At 38.4% G+C, this 21,750-nt stretch overlaps 2 protein-coding genes and 3 pseudogenes across 5 annotated transcripts; 3 read left to right on the forward strand and 2 right to left on the reverse strand.

Moving 5' to 3' along the window:
• Positions 1 to 1,287: 1,287 nt before the first annotated feature.
• On the forward strand, positions 1,288 to 3,636 carry AT3G32135 (annotated as a pseudogene; the record flags this gene model as incomplete). The annotated part of the gene is made up of 1 exon: positions 1,288 to 3,636.
• A 1,793-nt stretch (positions 3,637 to 5,429) lies between these two features.
• Positions 5,430 to 6,218, reverse strand: AT3G32140 (annotated as a pseudogene; the record flags this gene model as incomplete). Its single annotated transcript has 4 exons — positions 5,430 to 5,627; positions 5,713 to 5,874; positions 5,969 to 6,024; positions 6,110 to 6,218.
• A 4,617-nt stretch (positions 6,219 to 10,835) lies between these two features.
• Positions 10,836 to 12,034, forward strand: AT3G32150 (myosin heavy chain-like protein; the record flags this gene model as incomplete). The annotated part of the gene is made up of 4 exons (NM_114038.1): positions 10,836 to 10,945; positions 11,232 to 11,349; positions 11,455 to 11,698; positions 11,781 to 12,034. 4 exons carry the CDS (start codon positions 10,836 to 10,838, stop codon positions 12,032 to 12,034), a joined length of 726 nt encoding a protein of 241 aa, NP_189758.1.
• Positions 12,035 to 12,648: 614 nt separating this feature from the next.
• AT3G32160 (uncharacterized protein) lies at positions 12,649 to 13,162 on the forward strand (the record flags this gene model as incomplete). Its single annotated transcript, NM_114039.1, has 2 exons — positions 12,649 to 12,807; positions 12,875 to 13,162. The coding sequence occupies 2 exons, from the start codon at positions 12,649 to 12,651 to the stop codon at positions 13,160 to 13,162; spliced, it is 447 nt and encodes a 148-aa protein (NP_189759.1).
• A 1,074-nt stretch (positions 13,163 to 14,236) lies between these two features.
• AT3G32164 lies at positions 14,237 to 19,555 on the reverse strand (annotated as a pseudogene; the record flags this gene model as incomplete). Its single annotated transcript has 1 exon — positions 14,237 to 19,555.
• Positions 19,556 to 21,750: the final 2,195 nt, after the last annotated feature.

Here is a 21,750-nt window from a genome sequence, read left to right on the forward strand (position 1 = left end):
GAATGATAAAAAATAAAAACCTACTAATTAATCGTTTGTAACTTTTAGGATCCTCAAACATAGGACTGTCCATCATTCAAAAGCTTGTGGTTCTGTTCCATATGAGGCATTGGGGGTTCTCAGCCAATAAACTTACCTCAATACTTATTTTCTTTGAGAACGTAAAATGTTGTATTTCTGATTGTTAAGAATTCAGGATAGCTACTAAGCACTATCGAGGTTTCTTTACATTTATTTTGTCTTTTTTGTTTCATTATTGAATAGATGTGCCCTATAATATTGTTTGGTTGTAGGACTCACTCATGAAGAATTTCAATGCACAAACACCAAACTACTTTATATGAACCAACTTGCTAATATTACAAATAAACACAAAATTACATAGTGGACAAAAAATGGCCACATTTGAAGCACTGGAGTTGAGCAAAGATCTCATAACTCGCTTTCTGCAAACAACAAATCTCTTAACTCCTCTTTTTGTCCCATATCCTCTTTTTGTAATGAAATGTGTGTAGACGAATTTACCCCTTCTTTCTCTAATATTCATTTTAAAATTAAATGATTTTTGAAAAACAAAAAAAAATCGAAACCGGGCAAAGAAAAAATAGAAACTGACTCTCTCTCTCTCCTCTCCTCTCTCTCTCCTCTGAAGCTCAAGCTCATCGCTCTCATCGTCGGTTTCATTCGATTTCAGTCGCCATTGTTACCATATCTTCTCCTCCGACGAGCTTCGTCGAGATAGAAAGAAAAGTTATGTTTCTCGAGCTGCATAGAGCTTAAAATTGAAGATTTGAACCTAGAAATTTAAGAGATTTTCTCAATTAGATTTGAGATTAAGTAAATTGTGTTTGGGTATGCACATTGAAAGTTTATGCACACTGCCTGTGTTGAATAGATCTATAAATGGGTGAGAAATGGATTACAACAACTGAATCATAGTGAATTGTAGTTTTGAACCCGAACAATTCAATTTGAGTTCTTGTCAGGAAATACAACTAGTAGAACTGTGTAGAATTGCACATGATTCAACTGAAAAATATATATGTAGTATTACTCGTAGCTCTAGTTTGACCCACATGTATGTAGCATGACATAGTTGCACTAGTATTAACCATTTATATGTAGTATTACTTAGGTACAGTAGCAATACCCATTTACATGTAGTATTATTGGTTATACTAGTATTATACAGATATGTGTAATATCACTAGTTATTCTTGTGTTACCCAGAATTGTAGTATAACTAGTATAACTGACAGAGTTTTCGTGTTGTTTTTGTAGGATACAATGGTGGAGAATGTGATCATATATTTTAATTGGAAAGATCAAGCGTATAACTTGATGATGAATACATCAGGGGGAAAATAACTCTCTCCATATTAGAAGGTAGGATTTGCACGAAGCTTAGATTAGATGAAAGTAAGGTTAAATTGCAAATGAAGTACAATGCAGTGATGTTGGGACCAACTAAAGAGATTTACATTAGTGATGATGAAGATGTCAGTGTCTATATATCCTTAGGTGAAATGGTTAGTAGATATCCTTTGACTGTTGACGTCATCACTCCACTAGAATTGCCCGAAGAACTGTCGAGAGTGGAGGTCCTCAATAAAAGTTTTATTGTTAAGAACTATGCTGATTTGGGTTCAAATGAAGATGAAATAAGAGATAATGCTGCTAGCGTGATGGGCGAATTGGAGGAACAAGGAACAGAACAAAATGAGGCAATGGCAATAATGGAGGTTGATGATACTCAAGCAACTGAGATTGGATCACGTGATGAATGTGATGATAGAGATGATGATGATAGGGGTGATGAATACGTTGAGCCACCGCCTGTTGTAGAATTTAGTCAGTTTAAAAAGAATGGCAAGAAGGTATTGGTTTGACTTTGCGACAATAATTTCCAAGCAGGACATCATTGTAGGAAGTGGTGGACAAAGGTGCATTTGCTAACAGTTTTGGTTATGTTATTAAAAAGTCTGATAAGAAGCGGTATGTCCTAACATGTTCTAAAGAAAATTGTGGTTGGCGTATACGAGCTTCAAATATTCGGGAAACAAGTATTTACTCTATTAGAAAGTACAACAAGATGCATATTTGTTCCCGAATTAGTAAGAATAGTACAAGGATGAGGAAGAGGAAAGGTACCCCTGAATTAGTAGCAGCTCTTCTTCATGATATTTTCCTGGTCTTTTGGAAACTCCACCTCCTAAGGTTATCATGGAGCTTGTTCAGACGAAATTAGGTGTGAAGATATCATACTCCACCGCATTGAGAAGGAAAAGGCAAGCCGTTTATGATTTAAATGGTTAAATGGTAGCACGGAAGAGTAGCTACAAGAACATCAATTGCTATTTGTACATGTTGAAGAGGGTGAATGAAGGTACAATAACATATCTGAAATTGGATGAGAGCGGGAAATTCCAGTACCTATTCATAGCTTTGGGAGCTAGTATTGAAGGCTTTCAAGTGATGAAAAAGTGATAATTGTGGATGCAACACATTTGAAGAACGGATATGGTGGTGTTCTAGTCTTTGCCTCAGCTCAAGATCCACATCGTCATCATTATATCAAAGTGTTTGGCATACTCGACAGTGAGAATGATGCTAGTTGGGGATGGTTCTTCAAAAAGCTGTTAAGTGTTGTACCCGATACTCCAGAATTGGTGTTTATTAATGAAATAAATTCAAGCCTCATCAAGGGCATACGTAATGTGTATTCCGCGGCTCATCACGGGTATTGTACTTGACATTTATCCCAAAATGTGAAAGCTCATGTCATTGACATCAACATAGACGTACTCGCATAGAAATTCTTGGAGTTAAGTCAGAAATACATCATGGCTGAATTTGAGAGGGAGTATGATACTTTTAAGGTGAGATTTCCTAAAGCGGCCTGTTATTTGGAGGATACAACCGTGAAAGAAAAATGGGCTAGGTGTTGTTTCCCAGGGAACCGATACAATTTGGACACCCGCAACTGTGTGGAATCGTTGAATTCTGTTTTTCTCAGTGCAAGGAAGTATTCTTTAATACTCATGCTAGATGCGATCTTGGCCAAAATTTCTGTTTGGTTTAATGAACATCGCAAAGAAGCCGCTTCAGAATCTAATGATAATAAGTTTGTGCCTGTAGTAGAGAACTACTTGAATGATTTATGGGTTGACGCTGAGAAACTAAAAGTGACAGAGCTAAACACATTTCAGCCGGAATATCAAAGGGAACGACTATTTGGTCAACTTGCTCTTGAAAACTTGCAGTTGCAAGGTTATTGATATCCAAAAGTATCCTTGTATTCATGCATTAGTCGCTTTCATTGCCTTGGAGAGCGGTAAAACAAGAACTCGAGGTATTGAATTACATGAATTGGTTTCAAAGTATTATTGGGTGGAGTTGTGGGCATTGACGTATTATAGAACTATTTATTTAGTCCCGGATAGATCACAGTGGGATATTCTAGATGACATCAAAGCGTTGATGGTATTACCTCTGCCTCGGAAAAAGAAGAAGGGTAGAACAAAAGTGCTTAGGTTTTCATCCACCAGAGAAAGACGTCCAAAACGTCAAAGGACTCAGAACAAAAGGAAGCCGAGGCAGTCGCTCCAATGGTTTGTAAACCTTATTCGCGTTGTCCAACTATGTAACACTAGACTTTCCTTCAGTAATATTATATTTTCATTCAGTGGCATAAGGGTCATACTGTATAACTGATGAAAGAATTATGCAGTACTGGTAATACTAGTATAACAAATGAATAAATAATGTAATAATAATGCAATACTGGTAATACTAGTATAATTATTGAAGGATATTAAATTCAAATTTAAATTTTTTTCATACACCAAATATTACATAGACTATGCAGAGATAATGAAATCTTACAAATGAACTAAACCGAATTAAATTAGGAAACATTATTTGGTCAAAATACATGTTAATAGACTCTATCCTTCATATTCCTTATACTCTTAAGCTAACTTTTGTTATAAACTCTAATTTAGGATTGAAATTTTACAATTTCATATAATTACATTAACCCTTTAGAATTCAATAGTGATAGACTTCCCTCAACTGAACAACTAGATAAATCATTTTGAAGGATATGTAATACTGCCTAAACGGGAAGACACCAAAAATAAAACTATGTGGACATTTTGTACAACCAAAAACTAGAGTACAACTAACTTTAAAAAACGGCGCACATGTCTAAATTATTGCGCACACTTGGAAATCACCTTTCTCCCCCCAAAAATTAATTTTCCCTCCAAATTCAATTTTCCCCCAAAACGAAACAAATTTCCCCAAAACTAATTTCCCCCCAAAACCATTTTTCCCCCAAAACCAATTTCCTCCAAAATATCTTCTCTCTCTCTCCTCTCTACGACATAACTATCTCTCTCGAAGTCTCTCTCTCGAAATTCACTCTCTCTCTCTCTCTCTCGAAATTCACTCCCTCTCTCTCGATCTCAATTCATTCTCTCTCTCTTGAAATTCCTTCTCTCCAATCAGTTATGGATCGATTGTGTGAGAATGACCCATGATAATAGACCAACTAGAAGAAGTCGCAATGATGGAAGGAATTCCGACAATATGTCCTTGTGGTGGACGCATCCTTGACAAAAGAAAAAGATACTATGAATGCAGCGTGTGTAAGGTAAATTGAAGATATAGATATAATCAATCTTGTTTTAGAATAATTGATTTCTATATAGAATTCATGTTTTGTAGAATGATGGGTTACACATTCGGAAACTTTGGGATAAAGCTATGGTGGAAGAGGTGAATAGGTTAAGAGAGCAAGGTTATAACCATCACAAAAAGATTCAAAGCTTGGAGTACTCTAACAAAGAAATGCGTTCGAAGTTGGATGAGATCCAAAAAAAGATGGGGACTTTGTGGAGAGTTTGTTGTGGAGAGTGAGGAATTATTGGGGTTGTGTGAGCTTCATTTATGCCTTTGTTTTGTAAGACTTTTATTGAGTATTCCCTTGTATTCCCAATATTATCGTTATCAAGTATTCCCTTGTATTCCCAGTATTATCGTTAAATCTTAGTATTCCCTTGCATTCTCAGTATTATCGTTAAATCTTAGTATTCCCTTGTATTCTCAGTATTATCGTTAAATCCTAGTATTCCCTTGTATTCTCAGTATTATCGTTAAATCCTAATATTCCATTGTATTCCCAGTATTATCGTTAAATCCTAGTATTCCATTGTATTCCCAGTATTATCGTTAAATCCTAACATATCAAATTCCTTGAATGCTTTCAACGATTCAACTCTTTTATCCAAATCTGAAATCATTGTTATAATTTCATTCAGCTGGTCTACCATCTTCTTATCCAAGCTATCAATCATCTCCACCACAGAAACCAAACTCAGGAGTTCTTGTCCACCTACTGTGGGGATATCTTCCGCACCCGCAATCTATCGACTTGAGGTGATCTTCAAGGTTTGAATATCCTGCTGGTAGAGCTCGTCAAACATGATTAGACGGCCCTCTTTATGACGCTTCAACCAACTTTCAACCACCACATCAGCCACGTCATCGTCGTCTTCTTCTTCCATGATTGTTTTCATGAGTTCTTGCTCCTCAATTCTAGGTGTGACGATACAATCAATGACCTATAAGATAAACAGTATGAATGGATTATTATAACTAAATACAATAGCAAACGTTTCATATAACAGTATATTTAGGAAAACTAACATGAGTTGTACCCAATTCTGCATAAATGGTATCAAGAGTAAAGCCTTTCAAATGGTTCTTCTTGAACTTCACCTTGCACATCCTAGGACATCCCTGATATGCTCCTGGAATGTCCTCAATAATTTTTTTGCTCAATTGTGGGATTGCCTCAAATGCAAGAAGCTACAGAATAAGAAAACAATTTTAATAACAAATAGTATTTCACAATATTACCAGTATTGCTAACAATCACCTATTAATATAAGTTTTAACTAACCTCCATCCGAACACAGAAATCCGGAACCGGCCATATGTACTTCTCGTTGTTGGTGACTGAACCATTAAAATGATTCATCGTGTGTGAGATGGTTTCCTAACATGTAATCGAAAGAATACCTCCCCCACTGAAAATTCATACAAAACGTGAGATCACTGACAGTCTTGAGGCAACATTCATCCACTTGAGGTGCCTTATCCCCGGTCTTGATAGGCGCTATGATAATGCTGCTTAAGAAATACAAGACCATCATCCTCAACCTTTCTTTTGATCTTTCACATGACGGTACAATTCTGATATAGGTCAAACTGCCTTAAGACCACTCTCTCAAATAAGAGATCGATTGTAGCACTTAAGGGTCGAATTCCACAAAGCTCTCGGATCACACAATAGACCAAGGTTTTGAATTAAGCTACGTAAGATAGTAATGAAGATAAAAATAAAACAAAGGGAAGCAATAGCAGATTGTGAGGTTGTAAGACAAGAAAGTAAAAACATCAAGCTTAGGGTATTCTCCGGAAACTATTAGTTAGTAGATCTAATAATAGGTAGGTTGTTATCGAACCATTCTTAAACTCAAACTCTAATTATGGAATAACCGGTGGTGTTCCGCGAAACTCCCTATGCCTGGAGCTAAGAATAACCGGATAAGTCGAGAGATCTTTAACCTAAACATGCATTCTAAAGGAGATCAGTTGTTCACCTTAGTAGATAGGCCGATTCTTATTACACAGCTATAAACCAGGCTCATCAAATAATAGATCCAACTACAGATACCTATGGTAGGCATATCTATTGTTTGGATTCAAGTTCTAGGTGATCAATCTAGATCTAGCATTAAGAACAATGAATGATGAAGAATTCTATAGATAACCTAGCATTAGGGCGATCTATTAAACCATATGAATCTCTAATGAGAAACCCTAAACCTAACAAGTGGTTTACTTAGACATGATCAAAGAAACACAAATCATAGTCTGAATAAGAAATCAATAATAGCAAGAGAAAGAGTAAAGAAGATCTTTTCCAAAGGGAGTCTCCACAGGGTTTTGCTCCCAAAGTACAAAAGAGATGAGGAGAATAGCCTCTCCAAGCTTAGGGTCTCAACATTGACCTAAAAAATATATATGTCTTAAAAACGTGTTGGGCCTTCATTAAACATAGGAGAAAGTTCTATGCCAAATTTGGAGATCTTCAAAACATCAATAAGTTGCATCTTCGAATTGCCATCAGGTATCGGTGTCGCTCGACACCAGTGATGGTGTCAATCGACACCTACGCGGTTTTAGTCTTTACATTTCTTCAGTAACATAAATTCTTTGTTTTCCTCCAGAATACTCCATTGTCTCCAAATGAATCCAAAACATGTAAAGACCTGAAAAGGACTAGAAAAGACTCTAAAAATAACAAATAGACTCTAAAACCTATACCTAAATCATAGCTAAAAGCAGTAAAAATAGAGTTATATCAACTCCCCCAGACTTAACTTTTGTTTGCCCTCAAGAAAAACATAAAAGCCGTACCCGTGGAAGAGGTTTGAAAAGACAGGAACTCCCAACATTCTCTAGCCTATTGCCATGATCATTCTAACTAAATCTATATGCCTAGCAAGTCTAATCAAATCCTAACCAACATGTATTTCTCCGCAAGCTTACACAAGATTCTAGATTCCATACCTAAGTTCCACTACTATATCTACCAGGCTTTCATCGCTGGGTCTCATCAAACAACCTAACATTCAAGATTCTTCTAGACTCATTCATGTACTATACCATGATAAATCGACCATTCTCTTTATATTTTATATTTTTTGGTGTTCTTTCTCTCCCCAAACTTATTCTTCTAAGAGAGTAAACAAAGGGGAACTCGCATATTGGATCGACACCCTCGACATTTTTCCAGCCTTTGTAATTGATCATTCCAAATAATGTATAATAATGGGGTCATAGGAAACATTCCTACCCGTATATACTATCTGAAAATCCTATCAATCTCTCATTCATCATTCATTTTTCTTTTCTTTTTATAAGGGGAGAGGAACACTTTCTTTAACACATTGGTCTCAATATCAGGTATGAACAAGGCGTCAAGATATATGAATGCTAACCATTTGAAGAGGTAAAAGGAAGAACAGTGAGATTAGCTCCAGCCTTAGTGGTTGTGTTAGAAACCAGGATATACTCAAGTCTGTCGGTTTGCCATCTGGATTTTCCAATAGTTGGATTGAGTCGAACCAGTAGCATTAATCCACCAGGCAATAATCTAAAGAATAGAGATCATAATTCCTAACAAAATTTTGACTCGATAAAACGACTCAAAAAGAAAAATAAGAATAAGAATAAGACTCAAAAACAAAAACGTAATTAGTAAGCGCCTCCCCCAGACTTAAACGACACTGTCCCCAGTGGCATTCAAATCCAGAGTAAGCGAGAAAAAGAAAAAGAAAAACATAAAATAAAAGAAAAACAAAAATAAAAATAAACCATACTAGTGGGTTGCCTCCCACTAAGCGCTTGTTTAGCGTCAATAGCTTGACTTTGATGGAATATGGGGATAGGTGGATTAGATGGTGGTAGTAAATATCGCGGAGAAAGACCTCTCATCATCCATGCTGACGTATAAGCAGTTAGCATATGAGGTCTATCTAGGAAGAGAGGAGCATCAGTAGGGTGGGATCATGTATGGGTGGAATACTCTTTTTCTGCACAATCATCAAAAGAACGCACAAGCGCTCGATGAGAAACACGTGGCTTGCTTAACAGTAAAATAGTTTTTGAGAATTTTAAGGTCTTATTTATGAAATCAGGAGGTTTAGGAGAAGGAGATGAGTACCTTAGCCGTTTAGGAGGTGGATGAAGTAGGAGAGGTGTAGTGTTTGACGTGACAGTAGTTCTTAGACTGATAGTAGTGATCCTAGCTTGAAAAGTAGCTATCGAAGATGATTTTCTTCAACCAGTGATGTGTGTCGATCGACGCGAGTGGTGGTGTCGATCGACACTCATGCTACAACTCGACTTTCCTTAGCATGTTAACAATTCAGCGATGTAGTCTGCGTCCAGTGTCGATCGACACTAGGTGAGTGTCAATCGGTATTGATCCTCCTTTGTCAATCTTGGTCGATTCTGCTCCGTCAAACGTCGACACTTTCTCAAGTTGGTACTGGTGTTGATCGACACCTAGGTGGTGTCGGTTGACACTATCAATGTGTGTCAAGCGATTCTGGAGATCAATGTCGAGCCTGGTCGATTTTGCTTCGTCACAACCCGATGTCTCGTATATATGCGATGGTGTCGATCGACACCAAGGGTTGGTGTCGATCGACACCAAGGGTTGGTGTCGTTCGACCCTGCCTTTGCAACTACAAAATCGTCACTCTCCTCAATCTTCACTAACTCATACTCACTTTCCATTGAAGCAGAATGCCAAGAAGTAGTGAGGCTGCTCTCATTCCGTCTAGGGATAGGTCTCTCTAAGATCCTTAGTTGACCTTCCAAAATCTGTTCCAGCAATGATTCTATCTTGCTTCTAGGTGTGGGTAGAAGAGGGGGGGGGCTTCGTAAGAAGCAAGATCATAGTTCCTTGTGAAGCTGAAACTATTGCTATTCTGTAGCGGTTGTTAGAACTGAGAATTCTGAGTGTACCTAGTTGGACCATTCCCATAGGAACCTGTGTAGCCTTGTTGGTGATGAAATCTCTGATTCGGAAAACCTCTGCTCCGAACATAATCGACATCCTCCACAAGTTGATTGTGGACCGCATCAAGCTTACTCTCGTTCATGTTTCTCGCTTGTTCCTTGTTTTGTGATTTGACAAACACTTGAAATACACAAGAAAAAAAGAAGAGAGAAAACATAAGTAACTAAAAAGGAAAAAGAAAAACAAAAGCTTAGACAAAACTCTAATCTTAATCTAATGGTGAATCGTAGAGAACTTCGGCAACTGCGCCAAATTTGATATAGGTCAAATTGCCTTAAGACCACTCTCTCAATTAAGAGATCGTTCGTAGCACTTAAGGGTCAAATTTCACAAAGCTCTTGGATCACACAATAGACCAAGGTTTTGAATTAAGCTAAGTAAGATAGTAATGAAAATAAAAAGAAACAAAAGGAAGCAATAGCAGATTCTGAGGTTGTAAGACAAGAAAGTAAAAACCTCAAGGCTTAGGGTATTCTCAGGAAACTATTGGTTAGTAGATCTAATAATAGCCAGCTTGTTATCAAATCATTCTTAAACTCAAACTCTAATTATAGAATAACCGGTGGTGTTTCGCGAAACTGCCTATGCCTATAGCTAAGAATAAGCGGAGAAGCCGAGAGATCTTTAAACTAAACATGCATTCTAAATGAATTCAATTGTTCACCTTAGTAGATAGGCCGATTCTTATTACACACCTATAAACCAGGCTCATCAAATAATACATCCAACTACAGATATCTATGGTGGGCATATATATTGTCTGGATTCAAGTTCTAGGTGATCAATCTAGATCTAGCATTAAGAACAATTAAAGATGAAGAATTCTACAAATAACCTAGCAGGGGGCGATCTATTAAACCATATAAATCCCTAATGAGAAACCCTAAACCTAACAAGTGGTTTACTAAGATATGATCAAAGAAACACAAATCATAGTCTGAATAAGAAATCAATAATAGCAAGAGAAATAGTAAACAAGATCTTTTCCAAAGGGAGTCTCAACAGGGTTTTGCTCCCAAAGTACAAAAGAGATGAGGAGAATACCCTCTCAAGCTTAGGGTTTAATCATTGACCAAATAACTCACAGGTTAGTAATTATCGTTTTTTTCTTACCCGTTATATCATATGAGCCCTTAGTAATGCGTCCTTCACCTTATTTCCATAGAGGGAAATGTCTTCCGATGCTTCAAGACTCGGAAAGACACAATCCTGCCAACCTTTGATAGGTGGCGCCCTGCAATCCGTGAACACTTTTTACTTCACGCTCACTACTCGTCCCAGGTTAGTCTTGCTTCCACTACTTTTCACTTCGCCTTTCAATATACACCTTAAATAACTCCTTTGGATATATTCAGGCAAACATTGAATTTAACGACGTGATCGAGCATTATGAGGGGTTACTGCTTAGTAGAGAACAAGATATCAATGCTTGGAAAGGCAAGCTTTCCGCCCTTGAGGCCAAACTTCACTCTTCTTTTGATTCTCGGCAAAAACTTGAGGACCGAGTTGACCACCTCGCTTCCGAGCTCTTAAAATCAAACAACGATTTATAGGACCAATATCAAAGGTACGACAAGCTTCAAGGTGAGCTCTCGACTACTCAAGACCGGCTCTCGGAATCCGAATCGGCCGCCTATGGCTTGAACGACCAGTTCTCCGAACTCAAGGCGAAGTACAATGCAATCGTTAAGCTCTGAGATGCTGAGCTGGCCAAATCGGCATCAAAGCCCAGAAGAGAGGGAAAAGGTCGCGGGATGGAATTGATTCAAGGGGCAATCCTTTTCATTCAGACCGAGAAAACTAGGCCGGAGATGGAATCGGATATCAAAGAGTATGAAAGCAACCTTCTCCTTCTGGATCAAACCCACGACGAAGACTTTTCTGAGGAACAAGAAAGGTCCGTATTCGAAGCTGTTTTAGTAGAGAAGCGAAGTCGTCTGGCTGCTCTTACCTCTTCATCATTCAACCCTCAACAGTTCGAGGAGTTCTTTACCGAATTGCCTCCTTTGAGCGAGTCCGGTTTAGATTGGGCTGGTGAGTTTTAACACCTCAAACTTTGACACCAAACCAAAATAAGTTATACTTGCGTTTTCCTAATTCGAGATGATTGTCTCAGGTCCCAGTGAACCCGTGGAACCTGAGATATCTGTCACGTCGGTGGAAACTCCTGAACCGGTAGTCATTCCGCCAGAGGTTCCTCCATCCACGAACACCGAAACAGTGGTCATCGAGGATGATGATGCTTCAGACCTAGGGATTCCCACCGAACAACCTGTCGCTGATGAAACAAACGAGACTGAGACGACTGCCATCGATTCGGTCGATCCTGAGCCAACTCAAACTGAATCCAAGGTGGATAAGGATCCATAGTGGCTACGTCCACTTACTGGGGATTGTCCCTTTAAAAACTTGAAGTTTATTTTTCGAACTACTTTTATCGCCTAAGTAGGCTTTTTATTTTCTGAACAAGTGTTTGCCTGAGGAGGCTTTTAAACCTTTTAAGACCATGATCCCGAGAGGGTTCTTGCTATATCTAAGTATGGATTTGCAAAGTCCATCTTTTAAATAGCTTTTTGTTTAACCATGTGGCCAAGTTTTAAGTTGTTTAGGTTGATCAGACATTTCTCTTAGAATGTGAGAGTCTGAACTCACTTTAAATTCGCGAATTCCCAATTTTGGGTTGAGTCAATTCGGCTTACTTACTGGGCTAGAGCCTTAATTACTTTTTCTTTTATTTAATGAACCTTTTGTCTTTAATGCGACGGTTGTTATTTCCGTTCTCGAGAAACAGGAAAAGTTCCACGCCTTTGAGGCAATAATTACTTTTTCTCGATTTCCAAAAATAGTTTAAACTACTCGGACACGCCACAATTATTAAACTTAGGGTTCCAAGGAGGATCCTAACTCTCTATTAATAGGACCACACCCTATTACCAAATTTCTTAAATATGATCTCAGAAATTTACTTAGTAAACACCTCAAGGATGGAGAATGAAGGAGCCTCTACCGTTTGCCCTCTCGACCCCGGCAACCCGCTGTTCCTGTCCGGCGATGGCTTCGAGCCCGCCAGCGTTCTCTTTCCTCACGCCGTTTTTCACTTCCCCTTGAAGGACAAGAAAGAAGCGTACGACTTTATGGACAAGGTAGGATTCCCCCTCTTTCTTCTTAACCAAACAACTCCCTACCATACTAATACGGTTCTTATACTAGGTCGTTGACAAGTATCGCCGCCTATGCGATGAAAGACAGCGGTTGGGCCTCAAGAGGCAAATGCTCGAGGCCCGAATTTCCTGTGTGGAAAGGAAGGTGAGGTCCATGGAGAGTGACCCCTTCCAGTGGGATTGGAGGAACTTCGACTGTGCGGCAAAGATCCCGCATATGCTTCGGATGTATCTCCGTGCTCGAGGTCAAGTTCCTTGCCCCGTAAATGCTCCGGTCGAAGTGATCCCGTCTGACAGCGAAGAGGACAACGACGAGGAGGAGGATAGCAACCCCTGAAGCGCGTGAAGAATGAGCCCGAGGTAGACGTCAAGAATGAGGCGTCTACCTCGGGCCCTGAACCGGCAATGAAGGAGCCTGTTCTCGAGCCTCTTTCCTAAATGTCCCCCGAACCTGAGTATTTTTCCCTTTTTTCCGTTTAGACTTACTTTTGGGCTTCGGCCCATTTTTATTTAAGGAAGCTTTCCTCTTTTCCTTGATTCCACAAATATTCGTTTCGGAGATATTCTTTGAATGCAAGGCAATTAGGGCGACGTGAATACTTCCGCGAATCACTCCACCCTTGAATGGAATCGCATCTTTGAAAGTTACGAGTCCTTCTATAAATTGCTTCTCTAGGTTTTCTTTATCCTTCATCTAACTTTCGTTTTTCCTTTTTTGTAGTTATGGCTTTCAACCTTTGATGCTCGGAGTCCATGCCAGACTTTTCCAGGGTCGGGATGATTGATGAGGACATCCCGAACGTGATGGACAGAGGGCGCTCCCCACTTCGTAATTTCAGATCCCATATCCGAGCTCCGTGTGCATTGATCAAGGATCTTTCAAACAGAGATCAAGAAATTGTGATGGCCTTCATCAAAGCTCTTGCGGCTCAACACCAAAAGCGTTCATCAGAAAAGAAGAAACTTCAAAAGAAGATCAATCAGATGCTGCAAAGAGTCACCGTGATATCAAGGGAGCTACACACCCTCAACTCTCATCCCGGGGACTGGATCAAACTTTGAATCGCCGAATTTGCTCACATCCTGGATTGTATGATGCCCATTCTTGATCTTGCCAACCAAGGAGTCGAAGTGGTTTGCAAGACGAGAAGGATTTCCTAGTTCGAAGTGTGTTTAAGACTTCAACATTTTTTTTATATTTTTCCGCTTTTGAATAAATGTAACTTTGCTTCTTGTTTTGTATGTTCGCACAGCCGAACTCCTTTCCTTTGTTTCTTCGTACAGTCAAACTTCTCTTCAAATGAATAAAACAAATTTTATTAATAGTTGAACTCGTTTCTGAGCTTCTTACGTACCCATTTTGGGATCAAGCCACACCGTGGTTCATGTACAAAAAAGGTGTGTCATTTTAAACATAAAATTTCTTCAAGTTCACCACATTCCAAGGACGTTAGACTGGTCTGTCTTCTAAATCCTTCAATCTATAAACACCATTCCAGACCACCTCGGTAACAATGTAAGGACCTTCCCAATTAATGCCAAGCTTGCCTGCTCCTTCTTCCTTCTTGTTGTCAAACACACGTTTTAAAACATAATCACCCAGAAAAAATGGTTTGCTTTTGATTTTCGAATTGTAGTATCGAGCTGCTGCTTGTAGATAATTTTGAATTCGGATTAAGACCTGATCTCGCCTCTCGTTGATGGTATCTAGCGAGTCGTCTAGCACCGCAGAATTCTCTTCCTCGTTTAAAGGAGCTTTTGTTCGACGAAGTCCTGGCACATTGAGCTCGGCTGGAACAACTGCCTCCATTCCGTACACCAATGAGAACGGGGTTTCTCCGGTCGCGCGCCTAGGAGTCGTGCGATATGCCCATAAAACCGGTTGAAGTTCATCATACATTACTCCTTTCAAATGACTTAGACGTTTCTTAAGATTGCTTAGAATTGTCTTGTTCGCATCTTCGGCTTGACCGTTCCCTTGTGGATTTTGCGGAGTAGAATAACTAACTTTGATCCGCCAATCTGAGCAGAAAGCTTCAAACTCATGTGAGATGAATTGTGGTCCGTTGTCCGTAACTATCTCGTATGGGACACCGTGCCTACATATGATATTCTTCCAAATGAAGGTTTTTACCGCCGAATCTTTGATGTTTACATATGTTTCGGCTTCAATCCACTTCGAAAAGTAATCAGTTAAGACCAAGAGATATTGTACACCTTGGGTTGACCTGTGCAATGGTCCAATGATATCCATCGACCACCTCATGAACGGGTATGGGGCAGAGATCGAAGAGAATAACTCCGAAGGTTGATGGATGAGGGGCGCATGGAGTTGGTAACTTTTGCATCGTTGGGCATACTTAACGCAATCCGTGATCATAGTAGGCCAGTAATAACCCATCCTCTTAATCTTGAAGGCCATAGCCCTTCTTGAAGAATGACTGCCACACAAACCTTCGTGTACCTCGCTCATAACGATCTCGACTTCGGGCCCAAAAATGCAAAGCAAATAGGGATCGCTTACACCTCGTCTATACTAAGAATCCTTCGATAGACAAAATTTCGCGCTAACGATTCTCATCTTCCTAGCCTGCCATCTATTCGTTGGGAGCTCACCTGTCACAATGTAATGTTTTATTGGCTCCCTCCAATCAGCTCCCCAATCTTTAGCCGGAATTTGGTCGATTTCATGAAATATCCGAACTTCTGGTTCGGGATGCTCATTTGGTTCGAGGATGTCTTCGTCAACCCATGTTTTGGTCTCGGCTTCAACAGTGTTTTCTGGAACTATATCTTCTATTGGTTCGATATTTTCCTCGACCCTATTTTCTTCTCGCACGGTTGGCTTAGGTACGGATGCCCCTTTTGATTTTCGATTTTTGACAGGTGGTAGTTCAATCGCAGGTTCACCGCGATCCCGGGCTGCAGCTCGAGACCTTGTAATGACGAGTGTTTCTTTTTCTTCCTTAATGCTTCTCGTCGAAATGCATTCTACCGGAATGATTCTTTTTACTTTGGGGTCTGACGTTGACGCCAGAGCTGCAAGTGCGTCTGCGGTTGTGTTTTCTCCTCGTGGTATGCGAATGAGCTCGAACTTCTTAAAATTTTTAGCCAAATCTTTGACCACCTCAAGATATGCCTCCATCCTTGAATCTTTGGCTTCATAGTGTCCATTGAACTGATTAACAACCAGTTGTGAATCACAGTAGGTGGGAGACTCCAATTTGATCCCCACCCCGGATCCATGTTTTGATAAGGACCCATCAACGTGTAACTTCCAAGTCTGATTTTCTGGTTGCTCCTGCCCGCCAAGTACCGGCAATTCTGTTAAAAAATTGGCCAGAACTTGAGCTTTCATGGCGACTCGGCTCTTGTACTCTATATCATACTCACTTAATTCCACTGCCCATTTCGCCAACCTCCCAGATTGATTCGGACTATGAAGAATTGTTCGAAGTGGTTGATTTGTTAACACTTCGACTGGGTGAGATTGAAAATCCGGGCGAAGCTTCCGAGCTAAAGTTAGTACCGCGAGTGCAAGCTTCTCCATCATCGTATACCTGGTTTCCGGATCCGTCATGGATTTGCTTATGTAGTATATTGGTTTTTGCTCCCCTTGGTCTTCTCGGATCAAGACTCCGCTAACTGCATGACCTGAGACCGAGACGTATAGATAAAGCTTCTCATTCGCTTCTGGTTTGGACAATATAGGTGGAGTGGTCAGATATGCTTTAAGCTGTCCGAATGCTTCCTCACACATCTCATCCCAAAGGAACTCCTTGTTCCCTTTTAAAATTTGATAAAAGGGCAATGATTTATCGGTCGATCTTGAAATAAAACGATTCAATGCCGCAATCTGACCGGTTAACCGCTGTACTTCCTTGAAATTTCTTGGAGATTACATGTTGAGAAAGGCGTTAATTTGGTTTGGATTTGTCTCAATTCCTCGCTTTGTAACGATGTAACCGAGGAATTCCTCGGACGGAACTCCAAACGTACACTTTGCCGGATTTAACTTCATTTAATATTGGTTAAGGATCGCAAAAAATTCTTCTAAATGCTTAACATGATCTTCCTTTTTCAATGATTTGACTAGCATATCATTGATATAGACTTCCATTGTCTTTCCGAGGTGCTCCCTGAACATTTTGTTAACCAGCCGTTGATAGGTTGCTCCTGCGTTCTTTAATCCGAAAGGCATTACCTTATAACAATAGATGCCCCTATTCGTGATGAATGACATTTTCTCTTGATCTTCTGGATTCATCATGATCTAATTATATCCCGAAAAAGCATCCATGAAGGTTAGCAATTCGTTTTCGGCAGTTGATTCCACAAGACGATCTATATGTGAGAGTGGGAACCTGTCTTTTGGACAAGCTTTGTTGAGATCTGTGAAATCGATGCACACCATATCCTTTCCATTCTTCTTTTTGACCACAACGGTATTTGCCACCTAATCCGAGTACTGTACTTCCCTTATAGATCCTATTTTTAAGAGCTTATCTACTACGTCGTTTACCGCTTTTGCTCGTTCCACCCCGAGTTTTCTTCTTTTCTGTTTTACACATTTGAAGCTTGGATCCACATTCAACTCGTGAAAGATTATACTTGGGTCTATGCCGGGCATATCTGCTCCTGACCAAGCAAATGATTCCTTGTTCCTACTTAACAGCTCGATTAAAGCTCCTTTTATTTTGCTGGACAAAGTGACTCCAATTCGAACTTTCCAATCTGGTTTATCTTCTTCTAGAATCACTTCGATCACAACATCATCCACCTTTTGCCCGCTAGGAAATCTTGCGACTATCCCTTTCTTCATGGGCTTCGTTAATTGCTATTGGATCTTCAATCAGTGGCTAGCTAAGTAACATGTTCTTGAAGCTTCTTGGTCTCCCCGAATTGTTTCCATTCCGCTTGGGGTTGGGAATTTGAGGCACTGATGATACGTAGAGGGGACCGCCTTCATCTGGTAGATCCACGGAGTTTCGAGGATGATGTTATAAGCTGCTGATTTATCAAAGACGACAAAGTCCACAATCTTCAACATCTTTCCCGCCAAAACTGGTAACTTGATTGTTCCGAGGAACATTGCCGACTCACTTGTGAAAGCTACTAGAGATGGAGGTCCTACTACATCTGCTCTGCTTATCCCCATCCTTTCCAAAGTGCCAAAAAAAATTAGATCTACCGAGCTACCGAGGTCCTACTACATCTGCTCTGCATTTCCTTTTCGTCGAATGATATTGAAGCGCCTTGAAAATCTACCTCTACACTTAAACTTGACTTTAGAAGAACATTCCGTCTATGCTTTTTGATTGCGCTAACGGAATCACTTTGGAACCTCCAAGAATTACGTTGATTTTACCTTTTGAACTTCTTGGTTCTTCTTCGCTAGCCGGTCTTGGTCTCTTAGAATTTTGAGCTTCGGAATTATCCCTTGACTCATGGTATTGCTTGACGAAATCCTCCATGTTGAATTTCAAAAGATCTCCGCTTACCCATAGTTCCGCAAGATGCCTTTTAAGGACGCTACAATCTTTAATTAGATGCCCAGTGACTCTATGTATATCACAATACAAACTTTCATCTCGGACCCAAGTATTTGACTTTCCTTTTCCTTGAAATTGCTTCCCGACATTATTGTTGAATGGTTGTGAACCAAACTTTCTTGGCCCTTGATTTTCCCGAGGTTCGAACTTCTTGGGTGGAAAAGTGACTGCTGGTTTTGCTTGCTTATTTCTCTTCGTAAAACTTTCTTTTTCATCTTCGACTTCCATCCAATTGTTCGCTCGGAATAATGCATCTTGAATAGTATCAGGTTTGTGTAGTATCAAATCTTCTTTGAATCTTGAATCATGCCATAATCCTTTCCGCAAAGCCGATAAAGCCGACTGTTGTGAAATCCTGGGAGCTTCGAAAGTACGTTCTTGAACTTGGTGATGAAAGTCCGAATTGTTTCGTTCGGCCCTTGAGATAGATTCCAAAGATCGGTATCCGAAATGCTTTTATCCATAAGAATGGAATATTGTTTCAAAAATACTGCTAATAGCTCATTGAAGTTGCTGATCGATCCTGGTTCCAACTGGGTGAACCACATCAGGGCTTGTCCGCACAGATTCTCAGAGAAAAGCTTGCAGTTTCCTGCATTTTCATCGGCCTCGTTCAGATCAACTCGCCCAGCAGCAATTAGAAAAACTGCAAGATAGCCTTTCAGATCTTCCAAACCGTTGTACGGTTCTAAGTTAAGCTTTCAGGAATCCCTGATCCTCAAGCTGGCAATTTGCAGGGTGAAAGGTGTTCGCCTAGCTTCTTTGATGACCCGGTTGATATCCGGTTCCGAGCTTATAGCTTGGTGGAATTTTGACCTCATTTCTTTCAATTCCCGGCTTACTTTTCTCATGGTTTCGAACTGGTTGAAATTTTCTTGCTCGTGTTGATTCGCGAACTGATTATCGTCTTCGGGATGCGTTTCTCCATCTTCCGGTTGTATGTCCGCGTTTGTACCATCCGGGGTTGTTTGATCACTTGCTGCTCTTCGCGGAAGGGAATTTGGGGAACCGAAGATAGTTCTTCGAACTCCAGAGGAATTGCCTGCATTCAAAGAACGAACACGAGACTGAATAGTACTAACATTTTGACTGAGTGATACCTTAGTTGTTTGTAGTGTTTCGACGGTTTTTTCCACATTCGAAAACTTCTGCACCATTTCCGCCATAGTTTGCTGCATGGTTTTGAGAGTTTCGGCTAATGAAGCGTTGGTAGCATCTTCTCCAGACATTGCTGCTCACTTCGGAAATGTAATAGATAGAAAAAATCTGACGACTCAAGAATCCTCCGTCCCCACAGACGGCGCCAAAATTTGGATGTCGGATTCACACACTCAAATATTTATTTATTTAGTGAGAAGGATTATTCTTGAGGACAAATGTACTAGAAAATAAACTAATGATTATAGAGAAAACTATGAGTTTTGTAAGAAAATGCCTAAGAATCCAATATATAAAATCAGATGTTCAAAAACAAATATGCCTAAGAAAAGGGAAATTTGGTCGTTTGTACCACATTCACCAAAAAAAACTATCCGTTTGTAACACATTCATGGAGACATACAAGTTTCGTGGACCAATATGCCCTTGACGGAGACATGTGTCAGAGGAAGAGAGAGAATTCCAGTGGAGAAAATATTTGCAAAACAACGCATTTACTGCTTTTGTGTACGTATTTAATAAATGATACTTTATTAGCTGAGACAATAATTATTTGTGTTTTAACAAATAATTCTACAGTTTCATTGTTGAAGTTCAAAAAGATTTTGGATTATGTTCCCCCATTACAATATTTTGTCTTCGAGTTTCGTTTGTTTGTTGTTTATCCAGATCATTTTCGAGTTTTTTTTGTCTCCGTTTGGTAGATCCAAATTGTCAGATGATGAATAGTATTTATGACGACAACTGAACAATTTTTTTTTTAGTTAAAACTAAACTATTTATCATGTTATTATTTTTTTAGCGCATATAAATAATTTTGGTAGTAATTAAAGTAGAGGAAAGAGAACTAATAAAACATAAACATACATAAATTTTTAAGTTTTCATTCCTCTTTACATATGAAAAAACCTAAAAAAAATTCAATTTTTATTTGGAAATTTAATACCCATTTTTTTATTTGAAAATTTAATACATTATAAATTAATGTCATATCGTCTGATAATTATTATTTAAGGGTAACATTAAAATTTTATTTTTATTGTCAGATCGTAAGTGTGAAAATAACAACATTTAATATTTTAGATATTAAATTGCAAAGTTTTATTACTTCGTGTATGTTTCTTCCAAATAAAAATAATTGGGTATTAAACGTCCAAATAAAAATTAGTTGAGGTTGTTTTTGGGTTTCCCCCTTAATTAATATGAGTCTATGTTATATTTTTATGGGGCATCTAATAGCTCTTTCCAACGAGTATATTAGGAACATATTTTTTTTTTTTTTTTTTTAGGAACATATATTCAATGTTAACCATACAAATAATACAATGACAAAATTAATCCAATGATCTATCAGTTGACACATCAGTTTTATAATTATTAAGTTGCTATATTTTTTACTATATTTGTACCATTACAAAATTTCATATTAAGGAAACTGAATCAGTTAAACCTCTATAAATTAATATTTTATAAATTAATAACCTCTATATATTAATAAATTCTTCAGGTCCCGAGTTAGGACCAGTGTAAAAAGTATTACAAATCGATAAATTAATAAGATAATAATTTTTTTGAAAGTTCTAAGTAAATATATGGTCCCATCAATATCATAAATTAATAATTGCATCAATGTATCAACTATATATATACATTATATGTAAGAAATTGTTTTGAAATATATTTATAATATTTTTTTTTTACTTAAATTTGTAGTTATTCTTATTTGAAATTTAGTTCTAATTTGTTACTGTATCAAAAAAAGTTTGGTATTGTTTTATATACATGATATAATTTTGTACTTGTAATTAATTTTAGAAAGATATTTTTTATAATGAAAAAAATCTTATAGAAATGTTTTAAAAGTTACCAAAATAGGAAAATATCTTTATAAATTAATAAATATTAAATTATCGATAAATTAAAATCTCTTAAATTAATAAAATTTTACACTCCCAACATTATTAATTTATAGAGGATTTACTGTAATAAAATGTTTAGCATTCATCCACCTAATAAGTTTTTTATATTTTTCTTCTTTACATGTAAATCAATTTATGTTGTAATATATATGTTCATTAATCATAATCATATCAACAGTGTATAATTACACATACTTTAGTTAATTATATTCAGTTTTAATTTTCTTACTTCATCTGTTTAAAAAAATGTTTTAGATAAAGTTCAAAAATTAAAATATCAAAGACCATTTATCATA

The sequence above is a fragment of the Arabidopsis thaliana genome, chromosome 3 (assembly GCF_000001735.4).
Source record: "Arabidopsis thaliana chromosome 3, partial sequence".
Lineage (NCBI taxonomy): Eukaryota > Viridiplantae > Streptophyta > Magnoliopsida > Brassicales > Brassicaceae > Arabidopsis > Arabidopsis thaliana.